At 43.5% G+C, this 27,797-nt stretch overlaps 1 protein-coding gene and 1 long non-coding RNA gene across 2 annotated transcripts in view; one reads left to right on the top strand and one right to left on the bottom strand.

Annotated features, from left to right (window-relative positions):
• Positions 1–11,768: 11,768 nt before the first annotated feature.
• LOC126299274 (cuticle protein 1) lies at positions 11,769–27,367 on the bottom strand. Its single transcript, XM_049991057.1, has 2 exons — positions 27,278–27,367; positions 11,769–12,193 (listed from the first exon to the last, which is right to left on the bottom strand). Exons 1-2 carry the CDS (start codon positions 27,290–27,292, stop codon positions 11,906–11,908), a joined length of 303 nt encoding a protein of 100 aa, XP_049847014.1. The 5' UTR covers positions 27,293–27,367; the 3' UTR covers positions 11,769–11,905.
• Positions 27,368–27,507: 140 nt separating this feature from the next.
• The window catches only part of LOC126298383 (uncharacterized), a 454,333-nt gene continuing 454,043 nt past the window's right edge, over positions 27,508–27,797 (top strand). The window contains exon 1 of the long non-coding RNA XR_007552600.1: positions 27,508–27,570. This is a non-coding gene — a long non-coding RNA (uncharacterized LOC126298383). The remainder of the gene's footprint in view (positions 27,571–27,797) is intronic.

Raw genomic sequence — 27,797 nt, forward strand, 5'->3', positions numbered from 1 at the left:
ATATTGGTCATTGTTGCAGGAAGCCAATCTAACTTGATTTCTCAACAGAAATTTCCAGTGAGCGTGCAAGTGGTCGCTTGTATTATTCATAAATATATGTCCAAGTGGTGTTAAATGTTATTATCTTTACATAAAGAAAACTATTATCCTCTCAACAATCTTAGAATCGTGAGCTACACCGTTAATTTTTATATATGAAATTGATGAATTTACACATGCCACATTTGTTGCCTTTGCCCCCCGTCACTTTCAGAAATAAAATTAGTCATTAGCATTCTGAATTGATGGTGTATCCATGTATCACCACAATAAAATAAAAACAGTGAGTGACTGGAGGAGTATGAACGAGAACAGTGGAGTATTTAAGTTTACAAAAATAATGACAAGTTTTTATTCGTCCTTTATAACTACAATCGAAATGATAAACCTTATAAAAATTACAAACATAAATCAGGAAAGGAATGGTGCTTGACTGGCAGAACATTCATTGGGGCGGAGACTATACAATTTCTCCTCTGAATCAATCCCTTTTACAACGAAATCAGACTTCGTTTACATGAATCCACTGTGAGGCCAAATTCTATTCAAATGGAGTCAATTGCGACCAGGTACACCACAAACTAGGGTTCCCAGAGAACAGGGAGCTGTGCATATCATTTACCAACCCTGCGCCTGTGCAGCAATACTTCACCCTTTCACCTTGATTCAACGGCAGCAGAAAACGGCACGCTGCAGGCGAGGCGCGAAGCGCGGCGGCAGCTGTAATGTTGCGACACGTCCACGAAAACTTGAGAACTACGCGGACTGGTGTTCCAGTTATTAGAACGTGGGAAACTTCTCTATTAGAGCCCTGAAATCCCGGCCGATTTCAGTGTGAGGTGCACGCATTCGCTGGTCTGGCGAAACAACTGACGGCGCATGATGGAATTGTCAAACTTCAGACGGTCGACACAGGGCGGATAAGTTCACCGTCATGACACACGATACGTCCGAGTTCCACTGTCGGTACTGTTGGAAACTGCCATTCGCTCTTAATCCACCAAAAATTGCATACCACAAGTCTCACCCACTAGGGAAAGATCTGAAGTTCTCCACCAGGGGACGACCAGAAGACAAGGAGAGCTAACAATCATAATCACTTTCCACCAAGCCTCATACAAGAGCCGAAGTAACAGAAAAAAACCGCCTCCACGTTGTAAAAACTAATCGAACTATCCTTCACTCATTGAATCTCCCCTCTTGAGACTTCTGCTGGCCTGATAGGCAATCCAGACAAAGCACCGGGGTTCCCACACTTGGAGAGCAACACACTGCTTTACATATCATGAGGTGAGGGAATCAGCGGCTCAAAATCTCTCTTGTCTAAAAGAAGAAGATTCCTGACTAGGGAGGCGTCATTCTGACGGAAAGCACGGCCTTATTTCGGAAAAAAACATCTACCTAAACGGCACCACAGTCCCTCATTTACAAGGAGACCTAATGTTTCCAGACAGACCACTTACAATTTCTGAAAGAAGACTGTTAAGCTTCCCAGAAAGTCGCGTCGGTGAAATATATGTTTTTTTTCCGCTCGCTAAAATATCCTGGCGACTTCCTGGCGTCAGGGGAGTTATAGTATTTCCTCCACTGAACATGTGCACCAGCTGCTCTGATCGTACGGTCTCAGCTTCTAACATGAGGATGCTTGTAGTTTTATGACCGTCCCCCCCCCCCCCTCCCACCCCATTTGCACAAAAGCTCAGATTACAGCAGTCTCTCATAAATGGCTTCCTCCACCCTCTTTCCGCCATCTGGCTAACTTTGTGACAGACTGTTGTCTGGCCCAGGTAAAATGTTTTACGAGCTGGCAACCTCCTCCTTCGAACCTAAGTGGGAAGAGTGGATTGTCACGACCTGAGGTCCCTCTGTAGTATAATTCAAAGAGCACTGCTTCCCCGAATCACTCGCACAGGCAGGTCACTGGACAAAACGTTTATGGCCCACAATCTATCTTTCTCCCTGTTCCCCGTCGCCTCCACTATAGCCCCTCGGGTAGAAGTATTCTACAGGCTACACATGTAGTTATAAGAATATTCTGCTTACAATTTCGTCATGTAAAGAAAGTCATAAGCCACACTTACCAAATGTAGTATAGGAGAACACGGAGATAATGGCATACAATACAAATATTAATCTGACCGACAGAGTAGTTAAAGTAAAGAAGTGGCTTGCCACCTTTCAAGAGCAACGAAAATCTCTGAGAAAAAAACTAAAAACCTGAACATTTTGTGTGTAAATTTTCATTTTTTGAGTGCTTTATGGGAGGTTTTTATGTTTTTATTGTTACATATATAATAAACAATAAAAATGTAGCAAAAAGTAAAATTTAGTGTGCAGTGTATTTGAGTTTCAATAGCATTAATATTATAATGTGATATTACGTTCATTTTGTGCAGTTTTTTGTTTAAACTCATTCTTTCTTAAAGATAAACTTCAAAATTTATTTGGATGTATTTTTATGTGGTATTAATGTAATCTTTCACATGAAAAACAGAATTTTATCACTGAAACTGCTGAATGAAATTTTTAGAACTATTTAAATATAGCCATCTGTCAGACCGCACCTGGGACAGAGTGTGACAAAAAACATGACCCGGGAAGCTGAGGGTTATTATCACAGCCGAGTGAGCACTGCGCGGAGTCCACGTGGATATCACTCACTCCTGTTCACTTGCACGAAGGGTGCGAATTTGCATGTGCACATGCATGTGGCGCCTCCCTCCCCACTACATCTTTTACTACATTTCTTTTCTTGTCGGTGCACTTAAAAAAATCAACTGTAACACGTCCTATTAGTTTATCTGCTCGATTCACTCACGAGAGGGAAATGTGAAGCTGGACTGAAGTTTTTTGCTAATTATAAACATAGTTGACAATAGAATGAAGGCTTTCACGACCGTATGACATATTGTTGGTAAACCTTTCGGATTGTGAGGTCGTGGTCCGAAAGGTTTACTAGCAGCTACAGTTGGCAATGACAATGAGGTGTCGCGTTCCTCAACGTAAATCTTTCTCATTTTTTCTGTCTAAAATACGTACCACTGTCAATGCGATTTTAGGTGCTGACTGAATGTGAGCATCGTTTCATCGGCTATTCAGTCACGCAAATTTACAGTTCCGCAGCTAAATCAGTGATTTCAGTTACACCCATTACTCGAATATCACTTTAATTTTCGTTATATGCGACCATAATCAGTCGCTGTGGTACTACTTGGTGAATCTCAGGTATGCAGCATACACTTTGAAATGTAACGCCGTGGGGACTATATAAACGATTGATAATGCAGGCAAACGTTAGTGTCCCAACATTTTTTTAAATAAACAGACATAAAGCATGCTAAACAAGTTACTGATTGAATCCCGTAAACAACTAACAGGTGGTTTAACACTACACTGGGCAAGGATCCTGGGTTGGCAAAGACGGTTTAACTCGGGCATTAAAAATGTGGATAACGCAATCTGAATTGATCTGACACTGAGCAGACTTTGATCAAATCTACTGAAGTTTCTCTATATAGGTGCAGCTGAGAGCAAGTGTCGATTGAGATCTGCACTCCCTGGCAATACTGGAGAGGCGGTACGTTACCCTGTTTGCTTCGTGCAGCGACGTAAATTGCAGCTGGTGAGATGTGTGTGGAGGATGTGAGATGTGGAGGCTGCATCTTTGAATCGATCGCAGCCACGAAAGAAATGCAAAAATCTCACTGTCTAGCGATCAGGTTACTCTCTACCAGAGCCCTGAAATCACTGTAGATTTCACTTATACGTCAGAGCACACAAGGATACCAAACGTCAAGACTGGTAACCAAAAAATGAATAATTGTGCCCTCGGAAAACGAGAAGTCAGAGACGTTTGAAATCACACTGTTAGTACAGAAGAACTTCAGCACAGGCTCTCCAGTCCAAACAATTCGCAAGTGAAGTCAGTTTCAGGACATGTCCCAAACAGCAACCACACATGCCATAACTTCGACCAAAAGTTTTCCAAACCAAAGTCCAGTACCAAAGTGCTTCGCACCTCTCCAGAAAAAATTCCATTTTCCTGCAAAGTACATGAAAGAAGCCTCCTTCATCTACATCTACCTACATCTACATACATACTCCGCAATCCACCATACGGTGCGTGACGGAGGGTACCTCATACTACAACTAGCATCTTCCCTTCCTGTTCCACTCCCAAACAGAACGAGGGAAAAATGACTGCCTATATGCCTCTGTACGAGCCCTAACCTCTCTTATCTTATCTTTGTGGTCTTTCCGCGAAATGTAAGCTGGCGGCAGTAAAATTGTACTGCAGTCAGACTCAAATGCTGGTTCTCTAAATTTCCTCAGTAGCGATCACGAAAAGAACGCTTCCTTTCGTCCTGAGACTCCCACCTGAGTTCCTGAAGCATTTCAGTAACACTCGCGTGATGATCAAACCTACCAGTAACAAATCTAGCACCCCGCCTCTGAATTGCTTCTATGTCCTCCCTCAATCCGACCTGATAGGGATCCCAAACGCTCGAGCAGTACTCAAGTATAGGTCGTACTAGTGTTTTATGAGCGGTCTCCTTTACAGGTGAACCACATCTTCCCAAAATTCTACCAATGAACCGAAGACGACTATCCGCCTTCCCCACAACTGCCATTACATGCTTGTCCCAATTCATATCGTTCTGCAATGTTACGCACAAATATTTAATCGACGTGACTGTGTCAAGCGCTACACTACTAATGGAGTATTCAAACATTACGGGATTGTTTTTCCTATTCATCTGGATTAATTTACATTTATCTATATTTAGAGTTAGCTGTCATTCTTTACACCAATCACAAATCCTGTCCAAGTCATCTTGTATCCTCTTACAGTCACTCAATGACGACACCTTCCCGTACACCACAGCATCATCAGCAAACAGCCGCACATTGCTATCCATCCTACCCAAAAGATCATTTATGTAGATAGAAAACAACAGCGGACCTACCACGCTTCCCTGGGGCACTCCAGATGATACCCTCACCTACTATGAACACTCACCATCGAGGACAACGTACTGGGTTCTATTACTTAAGAAGTCTTCGAGCCACTCACATAGTTGGGAACCAATCCCATATGATCGTACCTTGGTTAGGAGTCTGCAGTGGGGCTCCGAGTCAAACGCTTCCCGGAAGTGAAGGAATTGGCATTCGTCTGATACCCTTCATCCATGGTTCGCAAGATATCATGTGCAAAAAGTGCGAGTTGTGTTTCGCAGGAGCGATGATTTCTAAAGCCGTGTTGATGCATGGACAGCAACTTCTCTGTCTCAAGGAAATTCATTATATTCGAACTGAGAATATGTTCTAGAATCCTGCAACAAACCGATGTTAAGGATATTGGTCTGTAATTTTGAGGATCCGTCCTTCTACCCTTCTTATATACAGGCGTCACTTGCGCTTTTTTCCAGTCGTTCGGGACTTTACGTTGGGCAAGAGATTCGCGATAAATGCAAGCTAAGTAAGGAGCCAATGCAGTAGAGTACTCTCTGTAAAACCGAATTGGAATCCCATCAGGACCTGGCGATTTATTTATTTTCAACCCATTAAGCTGATTCACAACCTCAGGAATGTCTGTAGTGTTGGCAGAAGGGCCAACACCGTGTTACTAGAGGAGGCCGAAATGCACGCGTTTTAGCTCACGCAGGCTGGCGTGAGGAGGGAAGAACTGTACTGACGTGAGGTCTGGAACGTGACAAGGAATTAGAATTCAGAAAGCGGACGTAGCTTGTTTGAGACTTAACTTTAATCCATTAATGATGAGCGTCGCTCTTGAAGGTACATGATACGAAATATCAATATCAATAGTAACTGAATATGGCGCCTTGCTAGGTCGTAGCAAATGACGTAGCTGAGGGCTACTCTAAACTGTCGTCTCGGCAAATGAGAGCGTATGTAGTCAGTGAACCATCGCTAGCAAAGTCGGCTGTACAACTGGGGCTAGTGCTAGGAAGTCTCTAGACTAGACCTGCCGTGTGGCAGCTCTCGGTCTGCAATCACTGATAGTGGCGACACGCGGGTACGACGTATACTACCGGACCGCGGCCGATTTAAAGGCTACCACCTAGCAAGTGTCATGTCTGGCGGTGACACCACAATGTCTACCACTATGTCCTCCATACGGGAATCTGTACGAGACTCAAACGGCAGTATGTTTGTACGATCCTCTTTCATCCCAACTTGAGCCAATCACAGGGCTCTAGAGACACTTAATCTCCCCTCCCACATGACAGCACAAACTCATGTCGAACCAGGGCAAGAGTTAAGAAACTTGCATCTCTGGAAAAAAAAGAAACAGCCAATTATTGGCTTTTTTTAAGTTTTCACAGAGGGGGAAGATGATTTTCTCCGAAGTTGTGTCACTTCCCACAGCAACAAGGGAACAGATATAATCTTAGAGATCTTTTTCTAAATCGCCCGTGCTTTGGAGCTTGTTAGTCCTAGCTATGAAGCGCAATAAAGATTCTATCTCTAAACGTTTCTCAGACGGCAAAGTTTCTTATACAACCGAGGCAGCCAATGGAAGTGGTTCACAGGCCTATTTGCAGTATCGGTGAACACAAGAACTAGTGAATTTTTTGTTATGCATGGCTCTGCACACAGTGCATGGTTTATGACTCCACTGTGTAGAAACGTTACTTCAGACTGTCGCCCCCAGCCCAGGCTACTGCTGGCACTGCGGCAGGTATCACGGCATTGTTCTGCTCGAGACCTGTCTCAACAAGGAGCTGCCCTGTCTGTCCTGTACGGCTGTGGGCCTGTCCGGTAAGATTTACTAAGGGATAGGCTCGCTGACAATGTCTTTCAAGTCCCAACATGCCGTTTCTACGAGCTAAGAACCATAAAAATTCCTGATGCTTTTAGCGCCCTACCAGGCTCCATCAATGTCTACTGAGGAAATAATCTTTCTATAGTGGGGGGCTCTGAGTACTATGCGACCTAACTTTGGAGGTCATCAGTCGCCTAGAACTTAGAACTAATTAAACCTAACTAACCTAAGGACGTCACACACACCCATGCCCGAGGCAGGATTCGAATCTGCGACCATAGCGGTCCCTCGGTTCCAGACTGTAGCGCCTAGAACCGCACGGCCACTCAGGCCGGCCTTTCTAGAGTCTCGCTCAAGGTGCATCATTTTCCATATGCCACAAATAGCTGAAAGAGTAACTTGTCCTCTCTCAACTTATTATATAGAAACAACAAAAATTGACACCAAGAAAGGAATTATAATTCTAAATACATTTTAGTGTTCATTGGGCCTGTTAGTGCTGCTGTGTTATGACGAAGCTGTTCAGCATCCATGATTCCTTGTAACGTGGCAGGGTCACTTATCTGTTGTCCCGCACTCAGCGAGTGTGCGCCCATATGATGGTGAGTAAGGGAACTGTCGGCTGCTCACAAGAGGTAGCCAAGCGGATGCAGTGCTCTGATGAGTGGTGTTCTGTAGATCCTGTGTAAATATAACGGTTTCCCATCTTTGTAAATGTACGAGGGGTTTTACGAATTGTGGTTACCATCTATAAAAAATGAAGTTTCGTTATTAATTTTTTGTTTATTTGCAGTCACACGTCTGTAGTCCTGGCGCACATTAAAATACCCGTGCCATAGAATCGTAGCATTCCAAAAGAGATACCAAAGCAAAAGGGCACTTACCATCTCCCCGATAGAAAGAGCTGCTGAACTGTGGCGTGTGGATTGTGGATTTAATAGAACACAGTATGTTGTCCTCGACTGGTTGTGTGCATCAGAGACAAGGTTATTGTCAGGAGTGCCACAGGGAAGTGTGATAGGACAGCTGTTGTTCTTTATAGACATAAATGATTTTAAGGATAGGGTGGGCAACGATCTGCGGTTGTTTGCTGATGATACTGTGGTGTACGGTAAGGTGTCAAAGTTGAGTGTCTGTAGGAAGATACAAGACGACTTAGACAAAATTTCCAGTTAGTGTTCTGGATGGCAGGTAGCCCTGAATGTGGAAAAAATGTAAGTTAATGCGGATGAATAGGTAGATCAAACCTGTAATGTTCTGATACAGTATTACTAGCGTCTTGCTTGGCACAGTCAAGTCGTTTAAATATCTGGGGGTAACGCTGTATAGCGATATGAGGTGCAAGGTGCATGTGAGATCTGCGGTAGGGATGGTGAACGGTCGACTTCGGTTTAGTGGAAGAATTTTAGGGAAGAGTGGGTCACCTGTGAAGGAGGCTGCATATAGGACGCTGGTAAGACCTATTCTTGAGTACTGCTCGAGTGTTTGGGATCCGTATCAGGTCGGATTCAAGGAAGACATCGAAGTAATTCAGAGGCGGGTTTCTACATTTGTTACTGGTAGGTTCGAACAATACGTAAGTGTTACGGACATGCTTCAGAAACTCAAATGGGAATATCTGGAGGGAAGGAGACGTTCTTTTCGAGAAACACTGTTGAGAAAATTTAGAGAACCGACATTTGAAGCTGACTGCCGAACGATTCTAATGGCATCAACATAAATTACGCGTAAGGACCAAGACGATAAGATAAATTAATGCTCATACGGAGGCATATAGACAGTCGCTTTTCCCTCGCTCTATTTGCGAGTGCAACAGGAAAGGAAATGACGAGTAGTGGTATACTGTACCCTCCGCCACACGCCGTACGGTGGCTTGCGGAGTATCTATGTAGATGTAGATTTAGTTGCCCTGCAAGTCGCAGGAAGCAGTCCTTTTTTTCCATAAATGTGGTACGTTCTTGCTATGTGAGTCACAATCATTGGGAGAGTATCAGGATGATCAGTTTCTGCACGCTACCTCAAGGTGTGGAAATACAGGAATTGAAATATGTAGAGTTCGTCCCTATATCCTGAATGCCTCTCTGTTTTCATTCATCGACTATTTGACAGATTTCCGCAAGCGTTCGGTGTTCTATGTGTGGACAGATGGGTCGCCTGATGACACAAATTCAACAGAATCATTCACATATTCATGTTGAAATCCTTCTTTCTTTAAGGTGCTGTACGACTTAATGCCGTCTATTATCACTTTTGTGCCTGGCAATACAAAGTACTTTATCAGGGAGGCTAAAGTGTTTTTCGCTCTTGAATAAACTCGAACTATAAATCACTTGCGGGATCTCTTTCAATGCCACCAAATATCCAAATACGTTCAACTTCATTTTTCAACGATCGTCCTCTCTGGTTTTAGATGTCACATGCGGCGTAGTGCAACTTCAAAGGAAAATCATCATCCATACCTTTCTTGCGAAGTTTCGTGAAACTGAATCCATGACATTCTACACAGTTGCTGCTATCCTCATTAGGAAGCAATCCGAAGACCCAGCAAAGTTTCGAACGACTTTCCACACTACATAAAGGAGGAATTAGATTCCCCCATGTGAGACTATCGGCACTCGAAACTCAACGTTTTCAAGCACTCCTATTCACAGCCTAAAACGATAAACAGTGCTCCCCTGGCAACACACTGAACATTTACCATAATCCGCGCCACCAGAGTAATGTGGTCGACATCGAGTCGTACGTTAGAAATATACAGACGAAAAAGAAATCGCAACACGGAGAAGGAGTTGTGCAACATAACCGAAAGTTTGTAGACGTATTTCTACATCTTAAAGGTGATGTTTATTGAAACTTCTCGCCAGTCGCATAAGAGTGACACTAGTAGCGCCACAATGAGGATGGAAATCAAGTTTGCTTTAAATACACGCTGTAAAGGTCGTAAGCGTTAGTTACCTTTCAGACTGGACGTGCAGAGTTGATATTAGCCAGGAATGCCTTTAAGGTGACACAGACGCCATTATCAACACCTCACTGAGTTTGGACAAGGTCTTGTAATAGGGCTACGACAAACCGGATGTTCCTTAAGCGATACTGCAGACCAACCTGTATGCGAGCTAGACACAATTGACCTACACCTGGAGCTATGGTCTGGGATGCGATTTCGTATGACAGCAAGAACATTCTCATGGTTATCCCATGCACCCTTATTGCAAATTTTTACGTCTATCTGGTGATACAACCTGTTGTACTGCTATTCACGACCAGTATTCCAGGGGTTGTTTTCCAACAGGATAACACACCCCTCAATCCACTGTTATAATTCAGCACGCTCTATAGACTGGCCGGCCGCTGTGGCCGAGTGGTTCTAGGCCCCTCAGTACGAAATTGCGCTGCTGCTACGGTCGCAGGATCGAATCCTGTCTCGGGCATGGATGTGTGTGATGTCCTTAGGTTAGTTAGGTTTGAGTAGTTCTAATTCTAGGGGACAGACGACCTCAGATGGCAGGAATGGAACTACTGTATATGACTGCTGGCAGCGGTGATCATGAGAATGTACGGTAGCAAGAAGACGTGGCACGACAGAAAGAGAAGACCATCGTGCTCGGTGTAGGGCTCTAGCATATCGTATTGTATCTGCAGCAGCAATTTGAGCAGCAACTCGAACCACAGTGACACAAAGAACTATTACAAATCGGTTACTTCATGGACAGATCCTAGCCAGACACCTTGTAGCCTACAATCCACTGACCTAAAACCACCACCGTTTGTGACTTCAGTGGTGTCAAGCGAGAGGTCATTGGAGGGCAGGATGGAGGTCTGTTGTGTTTTCTGATGAAAGCTGGTTCTGCCTCGGAACCAGTGAGGTTCGTGTGTTGGTTAGAAGGCAGCCAGTTGAGGACCTGCAACCAACCTGTATGCGAGCTAGACACAATTGACCTACACTTGGAGCTATGGTCTGGGATGCGATTTCGTATGACAGCAAGAACATTCTCATGGTTATCCCATGCACCCTTATTGCAAATTTTTACGTCTATCTGGTGATACAACCTGTTGTACTGCTATTCACGACCAGTATTCCAGGGGGTGTTTTCCAACAGGATAACACACCCCTCAATCCACTGTTATAATTCAGCACGCTCTATAGACTGGCCGGCCGCTGTGGCCGAGTGGTTCTAGGCCCCTCAGTACGAAATTGCGCTGCTGCTACGGTCGCAGGATCGAATCCTGTCTCGGGCATGGATGTGTGTGATGTCCTTAGGTTAGTTAGGTTTGAGTAGTTCTAATTCTAGGGGACTGACGACCTCAGATGTTAAGTCCCATAGTGCTTAGAGCCAGTTGAATCATCTACAGACTGTCGTCGACATGTTGCCTTAGTCTGCTCGACCACCAGAACTATCTCCAGTCGAGCGCAGATGGGACACCATCGAACAACAACTCTAGCGTCATCCTTGAACAGTATTAAATGACCCTATATTGACCGACTAAGTGGAACAAACATGGAACTCCATCCCACAAACTGACATGCAGAAGCTGTATGACACAATGCATGACCGTTTGCATGTTTGCTTTCACCATTCTGGCGGTTACACCGACTATTAATGTACCAGCATTTCACATTCGCAATGATTCCTCGATCTTAACTTAACCTGTAATCTTATAACGTCAGTCACTTAATTATATTACCTAGCCAAATGAATTCCCAAAATTTCGTTACTTTATGTCAATTGATTTTTGTTGTTGCAATTTTTTCCGTCAGTTTTTACCGTTAGGACCCGCACGTTAGATAGACAATCATTATTGGAAATTACCAAAAATAATGACGTGACTTTATTTTTTCAAGATAATAATTGAAGTTCACAACAGCTTCTCGTAATTGGACAGCTAATTAGGAGTAAATTTGGTAGGAGTAAGGGGTTTAATAATTAAAAAGTGGTACAAATGATACATGCAACGGCTTTATTTGTCATAGGAACAGTTAAGATTTACACGCTTATTGGTTTAATATGGCACATTGAAAACTTACATTTATCGAACCTATTGGGCGACACTGAAATAATTTATACAGGAGAGCGCTGGCTAACAGAAGGGGTAGCCCGGGCAGGCGGCAGGGTGAACACCAGTAGGGTACTCGCGAGGCGCCGCGTAGCCTGGGTAGACGTTGTTGTTGCAGTAGGGGTAGTTGGGGCAGGCGGCGGCTGCAACTCCTGCGGGGTAGGAACGAGCCGCGGGCACGCCGGCCGGAGACGAGAAGGTGGCGATGACGCTGTTGTCGCACAGCGGGTAGTTGGGGCACAGCGCCGCCGACAGGCCGGCCGGGTAGCGGTCCTGCGCAGCCACCGCCCACGCGCACAGCGCCACCAAAACCTGCAACACCAGCACATTGTCACTAGCACGACTCACACAAATTACAGGCATTTATACTACTCAGGCCAACCTACTGTAGTGGTAGAGGATACTTTTTGCACCACTGTCACTATTGGTATACCCCATGCGAGTTCGAATCTATCTATGACTGGAAAACAAGCATAGGTGATGCAATTTTGAAGAAAGTTCTTTGAACAGACACAGTGAACTATAGACCTATATCTGTGACGTCGGTCTGTTGCAGAATTTTGGAAAAAGTTTTATGCTCGCGCATTACGACGTTTCTGGAGACCGAAAATCTCTGTAGGATCCAACATGGGTTCCGAAAACGACGATCGTGAGAAACCTAGATCGCTCTCTTCGTCCACAAGACCGAGAAAGCAGTAGATACAGGCAGCCAGGTAGATGTGTTGCTTGACTTCCGGAAGGCATTCGATATAGTGTCTAACTGCCAACTAACGAATAAAATACGAGTGTACGGAATATCAGAGCCGGCCGCGGTGGCCGAACGGTGGCCGCGGTGGCTTCAGTCTGGAACCGCGCGACCGCCACGGTCGCAGATTCGAATCCTGCCTCGGGCATGGATGTGTGTGATGTCCTTAGGTTAGGTAGGTTTAAGTAGTTCTAGGTTCTAGGGAACTGATGACCTCAGAAGTTAAGTCCCATAGTGCTCAGAGCCATTTGAACCATTTTTTTGGAATATCAAATCAACTGTGTAATTGGATTGAAAAGTCTCTAGCAAATATAACACAATATGAAATTCTGAATGGAGAGAAGTCTTCTGACTAGAGTTGCAAAACTATCGTAGGCTACCGTGAGCTACCATAAGTAAGCGTAGATTCAAATGGCTCAAATGGCTCTCAGCACTATGGGACTTAACTGCTGAGGTCATCAGTCCCCTAGAACTTAGAACTACTTAAACCTAACTAACCAAAGGACATCACACACATCCATGCCCGAGGCAGGATCCGAACCTGCGACCTTAGCGGTCGCGCGATTAAAGTAAGCGTAGATTACGGTAGGTTTCCTAGTAGCTTTTCTCATTTAAGGTCGTACCTGCGTTACCTGTACCTTGGATGTGTTGCATACGTGTCGGGCATTACCTCATAACGATCGCTTTCCTTACATATGTGATCAGTGTCTTAATAGACTCCCCTAAAAATCGGAATAACTGAACCGTCTAGAAACTGAGTGATGACAGGGTAACCTACGGAACATTTTTGTTCTACATGATTATCCTCCTGTCTGTTACTTAAGAATAAACAGTATTTATGGCAAAATTGAAACTGTCTATGTTTAATTCAGGCTTTATTAAAAAATTATAGATTTGTTACGTGAAACAGGGGGGTGTTCTAGTAAAAATAAATAAAAAATACAGATTAATATATAACGCTTTCATCAACAAAAAGGTAAAATAAAAAAAACGCAAAACAAAAATATGTCAAACACCGCTTCAGTACTACGTCGAACTTACACAAAACATGTTCCTGACATTCCTAAACGACTTTCGCGTTTATCAATAATAACAGGGAATTCTTGCCTTTGATCATCATTAAGGACGTTCTACTGAGTACAAAATAAGCGCAACATACAGGGTGGTCCATTGATAGTGACCGAGTCAAATATCTCACGAAATAAGCATCAAACGAAAAAACTACAAAGAACGAAACTCGTCTAGCTTGAAGGAGGAACTAGGTGGCGCTATGGTTGCCCCACTAGATGGCGCTGCCATAGGTCAAACGGGTATCAACTGCGTTTTTTAAAATAGGAACCCCCATTTTTATTACATATTCGAGTAGTACGTAAAGAAATATGAATGTTTTAGTTGGACCACATCTTTCGCTTTGTGATAGATGGCGCTGTAACAATCACAAACGTATAAGTACGTGGTATTACGTAACTTTTCGCCAGTGCGGACGGTATTTGCTTCGTGATACACTCCCCGTGTTAAAATGGACCGTTTACCAATTGCGGGAAAGGTCGATATCGTATTGATGTGTGGCTATTGTGATCAAAATGCCCAACGGGCGTGTGCTATGTGTGCTGCTCGGTATCCTGGACGACTTCATCCAAGTGTCCGGACCGTTCGCTGGATAGTTACGTTATTTAAGGAAACAGGAAGTGTTCAGCCACATGTGAAACGTCAACCATGACATGCAATAAATGACGATGGACAAGTAGGTGTTTTAACTGCCGTCGCGGCTAATCCTCACATCAGTAGCAGACAAACTGCGCGAGAATCGGAAATCTCAAACACATCGGTGTTGAGAATGCTACATCAACATCGACTGCACCCGTACCATATTTCTATGCACAAGGAATTGCACGGCGATGACTTTGAACGTCGTCTCCATTTCTGCCACTGGGCACAAGAGAAATTACGGGACCATGACAGATTTTTTGCGCGCGTTCTATTTAGCGACGACGCTTCATTCACCAACTGCGGTAAAGTAAACCGGCATAATATGCACTATTGGGCAACGAAAAATCCACGATGGCTGCGACAAGTGGAACATCAGCGACCTTGGCGGGTTAATGCATAGTGCGGCATTATGGGAGGAAGGATAATTGGCCCCAATTTCATCGATGGCAATCTAATGTATGCTAATTTCCTACGTAACGTTCTACCGATGCTACTACAAAATGTTTCACTGCATGACAGAATGGCGATGTACTCCCAACATGATGGATGTTGCTATCTGACGTTCCCGGCTTTCTTTTTGTGGGGAAAGTTGAAGGATATTTGCTATCGTGATCCACCGACAACGCCTGACAACATGCGTCAGCACATTGTCAATGCATGTGCAAGCATTACGGAAGGCGAACTACTCGCTGTTGAGAGGAATGCCGTTACATGTATTGCCAAATGCATTGAGGTTGACGGACATCATTTTGAGCATTTAGTGCATTAATGTGGTATTTACAGGTAATCACGCTGTAACAGCGTGCGTTCTCAGAAATGATAAGTTCACAAAGGTACGAGTACATGTATCACATTGGCGCAACCGAAATGAAATGTTCAAGCGTACCTACGTTCTGTATTTTAATCTAAAAAACCTACCTGTTACCAACTGTTCGTCTAAAATTGTAAGCCATATGTTTGTGACTATTACAGCGCTATCTATCACAAAGCGAAAAAAGTGGTACTATACGAATATGTAATAAAAATGGGGGTTCCTATTTAAAAAAAAAAACGCAGTTGATATCCGTTTGACCTATGGCATCGCCATCTGGCGGGCCAACCATAGCGCCATCTGGTTTCCCCCTTCAAGCTAGACACGTTTCGTTCTTTGTAGTTTTTTCGTTTGACGCTTATTTCATGAGATATTTGCCCCGGTCACGATCAATGGACTACCCCGTGTGTATACACACACCAGGTGGCCCACGCAAGCCATCCTCTGTCGTTTTACATCAAATGAATTCGCAGTTTCGAATAAGGGCTACCATCAACTGTAGAACTGAATGTCGACAATGAAAATTCGTTCCCTACCGGGACTCGTACACGGATTTCCCAGTTATCGCGAGCGGTCGTCATACTATTTGGTTATCCGTGCACGACTCACGGCCAGATGCAAACTTCCATATGTAATCAGACGCTGCAACATCATATCATATCTATTTGCCCATACCGTCAAAGTGACTTTCAAGTATAACGTCTGACCTGTACGGAAATATACATAATGGATGTACGAGTACAGGTCGCAGAGGAATGGTTGACGACTTATGGAAGTTAGGTTCTGGCGGTGAGTCGGGCACGGATAGCTAAATGGTATGGAGACCGGTCGCGACAAGCGGGAAATACGAGTCTGAGACCCGGTCCGGCACAAATTTTCTTTGTCGTCATTACATTGTACAGCTGATGGTAGTCCTTATTCGGAATTGCGAATTCATTTGACGTGTTTCGTAACAGCTGTGATCGCCGCAGTGCTTGTTCAAAGGAACTTCGGATCGTAATCAGAATAACACAGGCACTACAATATCGTCTATAGTTTTATATATCCCGCATACGTTATTGCAGGAAGGGTTGCCTCATCACACCTGTCCAAAGGGGGAGTGCACGTCCAAGTGAACCTCTATTGAGCTTAAGGTCGCATGGCCGTCTGTTTTCCGTTTGTTGTTCGAGTAATGTCTTACGGTCAGAGAGGTAACAACTGCAATGTACTCCAGCGGAGACTACACCGATATGATACTGATCCATGGGGAGACGCACCGCAATGCAGCTGAGGCCCGAAGGCTGCACTCATAAATTTTTCCAACACGATATCTACCTTCTGCGCATGTTTTTAAACGTACAGTGATGCGTTTAAGAACGGGGGGAGCTTTCCAGGTACAATGTGTCGTGGAAACACCAGTCTGCGGCGCACCCGATGTTTCCAATAAACAGTAGTTATGTTCGAATCAAATGTGTGTGAAATCTTATGGGACTTAAGTGCTAAGGTCAACAGTCCCTAAGCTTACACACTACTTAACCTAAATTATCATAAGGACGAACACAAACACACCCATGCCCGAGGGAGGATTCGAACCTCCGCTGGGACCAGCCGCACAGTCCATGACTGCTGCGCCCTAGACCGCTCGGCTAATCCCGCGCGGCTAGTCCGAAGTTTTCCGCAACATTATTATTTTGGAGCACATCCCACACACAGTAAGCGTAACTTAAATGAAAATGACGCATAGGCCTAGGTATAATATAGTGCAAACAAAATTGTTGTCGTGCTATTGCATTTACGTCGCTGTATTATTTATACCTGTAATAATAATAATAATAATAATAATACTATTTTGGTCATTATTATTAATATCATGAGTCACTAGATCTCGCCCAGTAACACCGATTTCTCATCGTAATTAGGACAAAGAAGAGCTGCAGAGGACCTGGGGATATCGAGGTCTTCGGTACAAACGAGAATGGCATCCTTTTAAGCTGCACACAAACCAACAGCTATATGGAAACTATTTTCAAAATCGGGTATCGTTCGGCAGAAGTTTAGTAAATAAAGCAGCCGTGAATCCGGAATTCATCAGGCAGATTATGTGGGGAGATGAATTCTGTTTCGCCAGTAATGGGACTGTCAGTAGGCACAATCGACATTGCTGGGCTCCTGCAAATTCTCAGTGGTAAAGACAACATCACATGCAAGCACACTGGGGTGCTAACGTATGGTGCGGCGTTCTAGGAGACCACAACATTGGACCAGTTTATTCGACTCTCAGACTAACTAGTCGGCTGTATTTAGAGTTCCTACAGAATGAGCTGATTCTTGGGCGTCTCCTGGAAGACATTCCATTTCAGTTAGCTGTGATGCACTGGTTTCAGTACGATGGTGCACCGTCCATCATTGTAGAGGGGTTAGGGAATACATCAACAATGTGTACCCCAAAAGGTGGATAGGGCGTCGTGGTGCATTCGATGGCCAGCGATATCGCCTGGTTTAACGCGTTTTGATGTTTTCTTATGGAGTTATATCAAAGCCAGGGTTTATGAAATGGAACCGGATGCTCCAGATGTGCTAAAAGAACGAATACGTCGTGCTTGTGCTTCACTATGTACAACCATGTTATTCTTTATTGCACTCAAAGATATGATAGCATTTATGTAATACAATTGTGAAGCAAGAACTGGTGCATTATGTGTTGTTAGTAAATTACCTGTCATATATTGATATGCCTTGAAACAGATAATTAATATGCTTTGGACCTTGTGCTTATTGTTATGGTCAGGGGCAATCATTCTTCTACAGGGACAAATTTCTCAAGCCAAGGAATCGAACGCGGCACCCCTCCTACACCAAGCAAGTTTTCTAGCGACGAGCTATAGGATGGTTATACACTCCTGGAAATGGAAAAAAGAACACATTGACACCGGTGTGTCAGACCCACCATACTTGCTCCGGACACTGCTAGAGGGCTGTACAAGCAATGATCACACGCACGGCACAGCGGACACACCAGGCACCGCGGTGTTGGCCGTCGAATGGCGCTAGCTGCGCAGCATTTGTGCACCGCCGCCGTCAGTGTCAGCCAGTTTGCCGTGGCATACGGAGCTCCATCGCAGTCTTTAACACTGGTAGCATGCAGCGACAGCGTGGACGTGAACCGTATGTGCAGTTGACGGACTTTGAGCGAGGGCGTATAGTGGGCATGCGGGAGGCCGGGTGGACGTACCGCCGAATTGCTCAACACGTGGGGCGTGAGGTCTCCACAGTACATCGATTGTGTCGCCAGTGGTCGGCGGAAGGTGCACGTGCCAGTCGACCTGGGACCGGACCGCAGCGACGCACGGATGCACGCCAAGACCGTAGGATCCTACGCAGTGCCGTAGGGGACCGCACCGCCACTTCCCAGCAAATTAGGGACACTGTTGCTCCTGGGGTATCGGTGAGGACCATTCGCAACCGTCTCCATGAAGCTGGGCTACGGTCCCGCACACCGTTAGGCAGTCTTCCGCTCACGCCCCAACATCGTGCAGCCCGCCTCCAGTGGTGTCGCGACAGGCGTGAATGGAGGGACGAATGGAGACGTGTCGTCTTCAGCGATGATAGTCGCTTCTGGCTTGGTGCCAATGATGGTAGTATGCGTGTTTGGCGCCGTACAGGTGAGCGCCACAATCAGGACTGCATACGACCGAGGCACACAGGGCCAACACCCGGCATCATGGTGTGGGGAGCGATCTCCTATACTGGCCGTACACCTCTGGTGATCGTCGAGGGGACACTGAATAGTGCACGGTACATCCAAACCGTCATCGAACCCATCGTTCTACCATTCCTAGACCGGCAAGGGAACTTGCTGTTCCAACAGGACAATGCACGTCCGTTTGTATCCCGTGCCACCCAACGTGCTCTAGAAGGTGTAAGTCAACTACCCTGGCCAGCAAGATCTCCGGATCTGTCCTCCATTGAGCATGTTTCGGACTGGATAAAGCGTCGTCTCAAGCGGTCTGCACGTCCAGCACGAACGCTGGCCCAACTGATGCGCCAGGTGGAAATGGCATGGCAAGCCGTTCCACAGGACTACATCCAGCATCTCTACGATCATCTCCATGGGAGAATAGCAGCCTGCATTGCTGCGAAAGGTAGATATACACTGTACTAGTGCCAACATTGTGCATGCTCTGTTGCCTGTGTCTATGTGCCTGTGGTTCTGTCAGTGTAATCATGTGATGTATCTGACCCCAGGAATGTGTCAATAAAGTTTCCCCTTCCTGGGACAATGAATTCACGGTGTTCTTATTTCAATTTCCAGGAGTGTAGCTGTAATGTGTTTGTTTTCAGGCACTGGTCTTACGTTTAACTGGGTCTGCTCTCGGTTGGTTTGGAGTCCCCTTTAGTGCTCTGCTTCGGCAAAACTTTCGGGGCCTTTGGTGTCTGCGACTAACTAATGTCAACGGAAGGCCGAATGCATGGGCCACCTGGTATATATATATCGCCCCAGTTGTACAGCCGATTTTGCTAGCGATGGTTCACTGACTTCTACGCTCTCATTTGGCGAGACCATAGTTAGCATAGCCTTCAGCTACGTTGTTTGCTACGACCTAGCAAGGCGCCATTATCCGTTACTATTGATATTGTGAGAATCATGTACCGTCCAGACCGACGATCGTCATTAATGGATTAAAGTTAAGTATTCCACCAGCTACGTCCGTTTTTCTCAATTCTAATTCCCTTGTCATGTTCCAGACCTCACGCCAGCCTGCGTGAGCTAAAACGCGTGCCATTCGGCTTCCTTTAATAACACGGTGTTGGCTCTCCTGCCAACCACAACAGTTTGTGCATGTGAATCGTTATTGCATCAAAATTAATTGCTTTGGTTGCATAAAAGCATAGAAGTTATACGATTATGAGAGCAACTACATTTCATTAATTATAAAAAAGTAAAGAGAAGTCATCGGCTCCTATTTTCTCCCTTACACGTTCATATGTATTTCTTCCCCCTAATTCTTCCAATACTACCGGTAATCCTACCATTTGATGCGTGTCTTATGTAGGTACCAAAACTACCGAACCGTTATGGTAGAGCACAACTCTACTTCTGACATGAAAGTAACTTCTGACGTGACCGGAGTAGTGTTATAGGACCCTTACATTTCACATTATGTAAAAATGACCTAGTAGATAACGTCGGATGTTCAATGAGCCTTTCCGCGGATGGTGCCATTGTATACAGAGAAGTCGCGGCGCTAAAAAATTGTAGAGAAATGCAAGAAGACATACAGAGCATAGATGCTTTCTGCAGGGACTGGCAATTGACCCTAATATAAAGAAATATAATTTATTTGGAACACATAGACAGAAATACTTTCATTGTTTGCTTGCGCAGTTTCCAGAACAATTATTGGAAACAGTTACTTCCATAAAACATTTAAGAGCACGCGTACGGAACAATCTGAAATGAACGACCATATAAAATTAATTGCGTGTAACGCAGCTGATATTAATTGGTAGAATCCTCAGGAAAGTAATCATGAATAAAGTAAATAGCTTACAAAACACTCTTTCGGACACTACTTGAATCCGTGCGGTCTAAGGCGCCTTGCCACGGTTGGCGCGGCTCCCCTGTCGGAGATTCGAGTCCTCCCTTGGGCAAGGGTGTGTGTGTTGTCCTTAGCGTTAGTTAGTTTAAGTTAGATTAAGTAGTGTGTAAGCCTAGGGACCGATGACTTCAGCAGTTTCGTCCCGTAGAACTTACCACAAATTTCCTTTTCCACTACTTGAATATTGCTCGTTATTGTGCAATACGTATCAGATAGGACTGATAGTGAAAATAGAGAAGATCCAAAGAAGAGCAGCACGTTTCGTCACCAGTTGATTTGCTAAGCGTGAAAACGTCGCAGAGATGCTCATCCAACTCCAGTGCCAGACGCTGCAAGAGAGGCGTTCTTCATCACGGAGAGGTATAATGTTACAGCTCCGAGAGCGTACGCTCCTAGAAGAGTAGACCAATATGTTGCTTCCTAGTATATCTCGCGGAAAAATCATGAACATAAAATTAGAGAGATTGGGAAGCACATGGAAGCTTGCCAGCGATCGTGACATTAGTAAACAAATTACTCTCCGCCATGTATCGTATGGTGGCTTGCGTAGTGTAGATGCAGATGTAGATCTTATTTCGTACTAAACGAACCTCTGACGAAATTCACTGTTCTTCTTTGGATCTTTTCTATTTCCTCTATCAGTCTTATCTCGCAAAGAACGCAGACTGATGAGCAATACTAAAGTATCGAACGAATGAGGGTTTTGCAAGTTACTTCCTACATGTGGGGACTACAAATCCTATGTATCCCAGTCTGCGATTTACGTTTCGTGCGATTAACTTATAGCCGGACCGAGTCTCTAACTCGGGACCTTTGCCTCTCGTGGAAAAGTGCTCTACCGACTGAGCTGCCCAAGCACGACTCGTGACCTGTCCTCGCTGCTTTACGTCCACCAGAACCACGTCTCTCACCTTCCAGACTTCACAGAAGCTCTCCTGCCAACCTTGCGGAACTGGTACTATTGAAAGAAAGGATACTGCGGTGACATGACTTTGCCACAGCCTGGGGATGTTTCCAGAATGAAAATTTCACTCTGCAGCGGAGTGTGCGCTGATATGAAACTTCCTGGCAGATTGAAACTGTGTGCCGGACCGAGACTCGAACTCAGGACCTTTGCCTTTCGCTGGAAAGCACTCTACCAACTGAGCTATCCAACCACGACTCAGGACCCGTCCTCTCAGCTTTACTTCCGGCAGTACCTACCTTACAAACTTCACAGAAGCTCTCCTGCGAACCTTGCAGAAATAGCACTACTGAAAGAAAGGATATTGCAGAGATATGGCATAGCCACAGCCTGGATGATGTTTCCAGTATAACTCTTGTGGTATAATTATTGAAATAGACACTTCATTACCCGATTATGACAGCAAAATTTTAATATTTGTAATATTAAATTACATATATTATTTTATATTTTTTTGAGAGTCGGATAAGTACCCATCATCGACATGTGCGTAACTTTCAGCTACTATGTATGGCTAAATAGTTACCACATCGTATTTTCGGCCAGTTGGAGTATTAGTCACCACAGTGATTTGAAAAAAATTACCGAAAATTAAAGAGAAAACGATTAAGGAAAAAAAAAATTTTGAAGTGTTGGTGCCCCACAGATTGTAAATACTTGTCAAAAATCATGTTGTATCCATGAAGATCTTTATTGCTAATTCCCATGTATAGGGACTGCTATTCTCAATACTGAGCACATTATAATTTGTCGGCCATTCGATAATGTAATGTAAAATGAGCTTTGTCGTAATAATTGAGGCGCTATTGTTTCTTACAGGACATTTTCTTTACAGGGGAAGAAGGAATTCGTCTGAGAACTCGACCAGGCACTATGTGTTAATCAGGAGTGCATTAGAATTCATTTTAAAACGGTAGTGAAACTGCTAATGATTCATGTATTCAAACAGAAAAGGACTGTTCGTAAGTAAGAAGGTACTGATTGTGATCAGTAAGAGGCGAGTGGTAGCAACAATGAAGATTTCCATAGTATCTTTTTCTGTACATAAGCCTGTTCATGTATGTAACCAGGTACCTGAGTTCATCAGTCATAACTGAAACTGGAAGCAATAATAAAGATTTTAATAGCAACTGAAAATGGTACATTATTTTAGACAAATTAAGATAAACCTCATTTGGAGTTAATGATACCATTAGTACATCGTCCTAGTGACGATAATGTAAAGTCTACATTTAAAGTAAACGCACCTAGTGACGATAATGTAAAGTCTACATTTAAAGTAAACGCACCGAGTGCTTACAGAGAATAAGTCTGGCATTAAATTTATCTTATAAGTAGATTCGAGAAGTTTATTTTTCTGGTCATTAAATAGCTATATTTCAATAATCACATAATATTTGGTCTGTGTAGGTTCTGTTCTACTAGAGAGTAAAACTATCTGCTTACCAGGGAAATGACATTTCAACTAGCTGAACTTCCACTTCGGTACGATTTAAAAATTTAATGTTAGTTCACCCCAGACTACTCCTACACCTTAATCTTAGTGCTGTTAGCAGTTGGCTGGATTGGTTCAGCAACATTCTTCAAAAGCTAACCTCCACGATACAGTCTTCGAAATTTTGATGTTTCACGGTAAATCCATTTAGTAATTTAGTCATAGTGATGACGGAGCTATGGTTATGAATTATATTTCAAGCTCTTTTTGTTACATCTTTGACTTACCAAGTTCCTGATTTTGCATAAAATTTCGAGGAAGTGTGATTGAAAAACATTTGATATTTCCAGGAATAGTCATGCTCAATATCTCGCTTCACTGAATATTTTTGTAGCCTATGAACTTAGCTTGCATATACAAAAATATTCAGTTGAAAGCTTCTTGCCATTGCGAAGAGATTCTTGGGAGAGAGATATGCTGATGTTAGTGTAAGTATGCAATTCGCTTAGTTTGCGGAGTTGTTATGAAAATAAGGAAAACATATAGCAGAAGAGACTGAGATACCAGTTGCGAAAATGTGTATGACCATTATGTGTGATTGCAGACTTTTCCGGTGTGTACTACTCTCAACACTGTCACCAGACTGAAAACTGGAGAGCGTTTCATCACCATTTATCACCTAGACTTGTAACAATGAACAGTCGAAGAGCGTAAACACATATAATACTGTTACGTACAAATGAGTGATTACCGCAAAATGTATTGACATATATAATACATCGAATGCTCCTGGTGTCTCCTGGGCACAAAATCCATCTGATGCTTCTGATTTATATAATGATAAGGAATCTGGGAACATATTATTAGGAAAAGATTTTTTTAAACTAACGCAATTTATTTCTCCTTCTGCAAATGTGATATCCGAGGTTGGTACACAGTTTATTGCAATGGACGCATTATAAAATACCTTCTGCAGGGCAATTAAAGGGAATACCCCTCATGATATTTAACAATGTAGACGTTCACATCCGTAAAGATGAAAATAAAAATGTTTATTTTATAATATGCTTGAGCATGAATGTAATTATCAAAACTACTAAAATCTCTCATAGCCTTAGGCTCCATCGTATAACCTCGATGGACTATAAGAAAACGGAATTATTTATTCACGTGTTCGTATCAAATAATAAAAAAAGTACATGCAATCGTGTAATATAAGGTAAGTATCCGTCATTAGGACAGAAGAATCGGGTATTTCCTTTCCTACACATTACATAATCCTATTGAATGTACTGGTGAATTCTTCTCGGGTTATCAGCCGAGTGGTGGCGTCGTCTTCGTACCAATCGTCGCCACAAGATGATGGGTACGAAACTCATTGAAACGTTGTGACAAGATGACGCCACCACTCGGCTGATAACCCGAGGAGAATTCATCAGTGGAATACGCCGAGAGAGACTGCAATCGCTGTTGAATATAGCTTCGTCCTTTACGAAATCAGATTGGTTGTCTACGTAATAGGTAACCGAGAGTCTGATGATGCGAACATACGTGCTGTTGCGCGTGTGTATTCCCTGACGTCAGTTTTAATCTGTCGTAGTGGGATGCATTTGATGTTACATCTTGGTAGTGCCGGGCACAGCATTATCACTACTCGGCAACGTCTCATGGTAATCAATCCACTTAGAGAGAAATAATTTGCCTGAAGAAATAAAAGAGTATCGGGAGGTTGACTTAAGATCTGGACTTCGAAATTCAGATAGAGCTTTGTTTATATTTTCATGCTCCTTGCGTGACAATATTGTGGGCGTCACACAGTCAGACAAATTACTTTTGCTTATGGAATGAAATGAAGCCCCATTCAGGGAAGTTCAGCAGCCGTATTGGAAGTCCTTTTTAGGTGAAGTTACAGCGGCGACTTGCGAGTCAATGATAATGAAAATGATGATGAAAGACACACAACACCCAGTCCCCTGCCGGGAATCGACCCCCCCCCCCCCCCCCTTGCGTGGTAGGCGGTAACGCTACCGCTGCGCAAAGGAGGAGAACCCTTTTACTTATAATTTATAGGAACAGAAGTAAAACATTTGTCTTGGTATCGTGTTTCACTCTATGAAAATAGAACGTTATGTGCTTGACATTTTGGCCATCCAATTCGTGCACAAGTGGGCGTCGAAAATGATAAGTAGGAACAATGTATACTGCATTCACAAGCGATTTCGGGTTTTCTTATTATATACCTGTACGATAAAGAAAGCGATAGTTAAATGATCCATTTCACGGTCCATTTCGAAGATCGAAATCCAGAACTCAGCTATATGCCTAATCTGCGAACAGCCTGAAATAGTGCAGAATAGTGTTTTATTCCGTTTAAATCATTTTCAAACAGCTAGCGACATGCTCCAGTGTTAAGTCACAAGACTTTTTCTCAGAAGAAATGCCCGTCCGGCCATGCAGACGTATCCATAAGTTTCCTAAATCGCTTCTCCAAATGCTGCGACGGTTCCTGTAACAAGGCTGCAGCGCAGTTTCGTCTTCACTCTCGTCCAGTCCGAGGTTATGCTCCATCTCGATGACTACCATGTCGACAAGTCACTAAATTCGACCCTTCTTTTGTTCATTCTTCCTCAACACTTGTCAGATATGAGTAAAAGTACCTTACATATGGAAAGTATTACGGTATACAATGGACTAAGACCACTAATGTAGACCATAGTATTTATTACGTGACATCAACTAGCTGCAGCACAGCTAAGTAATACTTCCCGGCAGCGTGGCATCATTTCAGTTCTTCTAGGTACCAAAAACTGAAGAAGAATAGCAATTTCTTCAATTAATTCGGATCTCAGTAATATATTTTATTTGGTATATTTACTAGTGTAATAAAATGCTGGTACTATTTAGCCTTCAGGTGATACAAAATTATTAAAAAATTATCGTACCTGGTCTCTTCATTAAAAGAAATTGTCCCTGACGCTGACTCACAAATATTTAAATTCCGTCAATATCAGTGTCCAAACTGTTTCTAAGGTTCTCATATCATCGACTGGTACTGTACACCAAGCGGGGGGACTAGACAGCTTGATTATAAGCAAGAAGCAATGGATCTTTGATGTAGGAATCACGAAAATTATAATTCAAGGAGCAGTTGCAAATCAATGACAGGCTTCCACAAACTCTTTTTTGTTTTATTTTTTTAATTTTTTTAAAAAAAAGCGCTTTATGTTAGCATATCGGATGTTTTTTACTAGTACATACCTTTGACTGTTTATATACATCTGTTTCTAGACTTTACAAATCACACACAATACGTCACCAAAATTAGGTAAACATGTCACCAGTAAAAATACCTTGTATGTTAAGAGCGTTGATAGGTCTCTCCATAGAACGGGCAAGTGCTTCATTGATCTCAGGCTGTTACGTAAAGCCTAATTTAACTGATTCTTTTCTTAAATGAAATTAGAAGTTCAGTGCTTGTTACTACGAATTACGCGTCCTATCTTCACGTTATTGCATTTACGGTTTGTACTCGTTCCAAGCGCGAATGTAACGTCTAAAGGATGTTTACTTAGTCGCCTCTGTGACGACTGTTATTAGTCTAATAATATCCTTGGCAACGATTGTAGAGGACTGAAAAATATTCATAGTTACCGCTCACTAATTTGCATCTTGGAATCTTCTTATTAGGTTTTTGACAGATATTTGGCATCTTCTGTCGAGTGTCGACCTTTCAAGATTTTCAAGTATTATGTTAATAGTTTCTCACCAACCAGAAAACCTTTGTCTACATTCGCTTCACTCGATTTCCAATATTAGTCAAGCCAGTTATGCAACCCAAAAACTAGAGTAGTATAACAGTATCGAGCCTACAGTTGTCACAGGGATATTGCAAACCGCTATTATCGTACTAAGAAATCGATGCAAACTATACGTTTTAAACAGAACTGCGCATATGTGACTATTCCACGTAATATCTCCACACATTGTATGACATGATTGCTCCAGTAATGTACTAAGGGGCTATTAAATTGTAACTTTACGTGATTTCTCTGCAATGAAAACAAGTTGTCAGTCGTTGCGCCAACATGCGTGAAGGTTAGTTCTGAAGATAGCTACACATCAATACCCAAAATACCAGACTGATAAACTTACCAGAGTCCTGAGCATCACGAGTATGTGTTGAGCAGTGTTCTTTCGAATACTGATGACAAGGTAACATCAGTAGGCCTTATATATTGTAGCATAGGCGCGTCGATTTTCTCTCGTTTTGGAGCAGGCTTCCCGTCCCCACTTCTGGTTGTCGTTAGCCTCACCGCCTCTTCGCCTCCGCCCATAACGATGGCCGCGTTGAGGGCTTCTTAGTCCCAAGGACGCCGCTGCAGAGCCAACCCAACTGCGAGTGCGTCACCAGGAAACTGTTTGCCGCGTCCGCCTGCTGCCTCAAGGTAGGCACCCAGCATACCGCCAAACATCCATCGCAGCAAGTAATCATAAAAATTTCCTCCTCAGTTATTTGCAAGCACTTTTTATCTGTGTAACACAAGACAGTCATATGAACATACTTCCAGAATACGAATTAAGCGTTCCTTGACATACCGATGTCACTAAGATGCACTCGAACTGACAGCGTTGCGTTTACATTGCGTTGGAAGATTCGATCTAAAAGTCATGT

Source organism: Schistocerca gregaria, chromosome X (genome assembly GCF_023897955.1).
Source record: "Schistocerca gregaria isolate iqSchGreg1 chromosome X, iqSchGreg1.2, whole genome shotgun sequence".
Classification (NCBI taxonomy): Eukaryota; Metazoa; Arthropoda; class Insecta; order Orthoptera; family Acrididae; genus Schistocerca; species Schistocerca gregaria.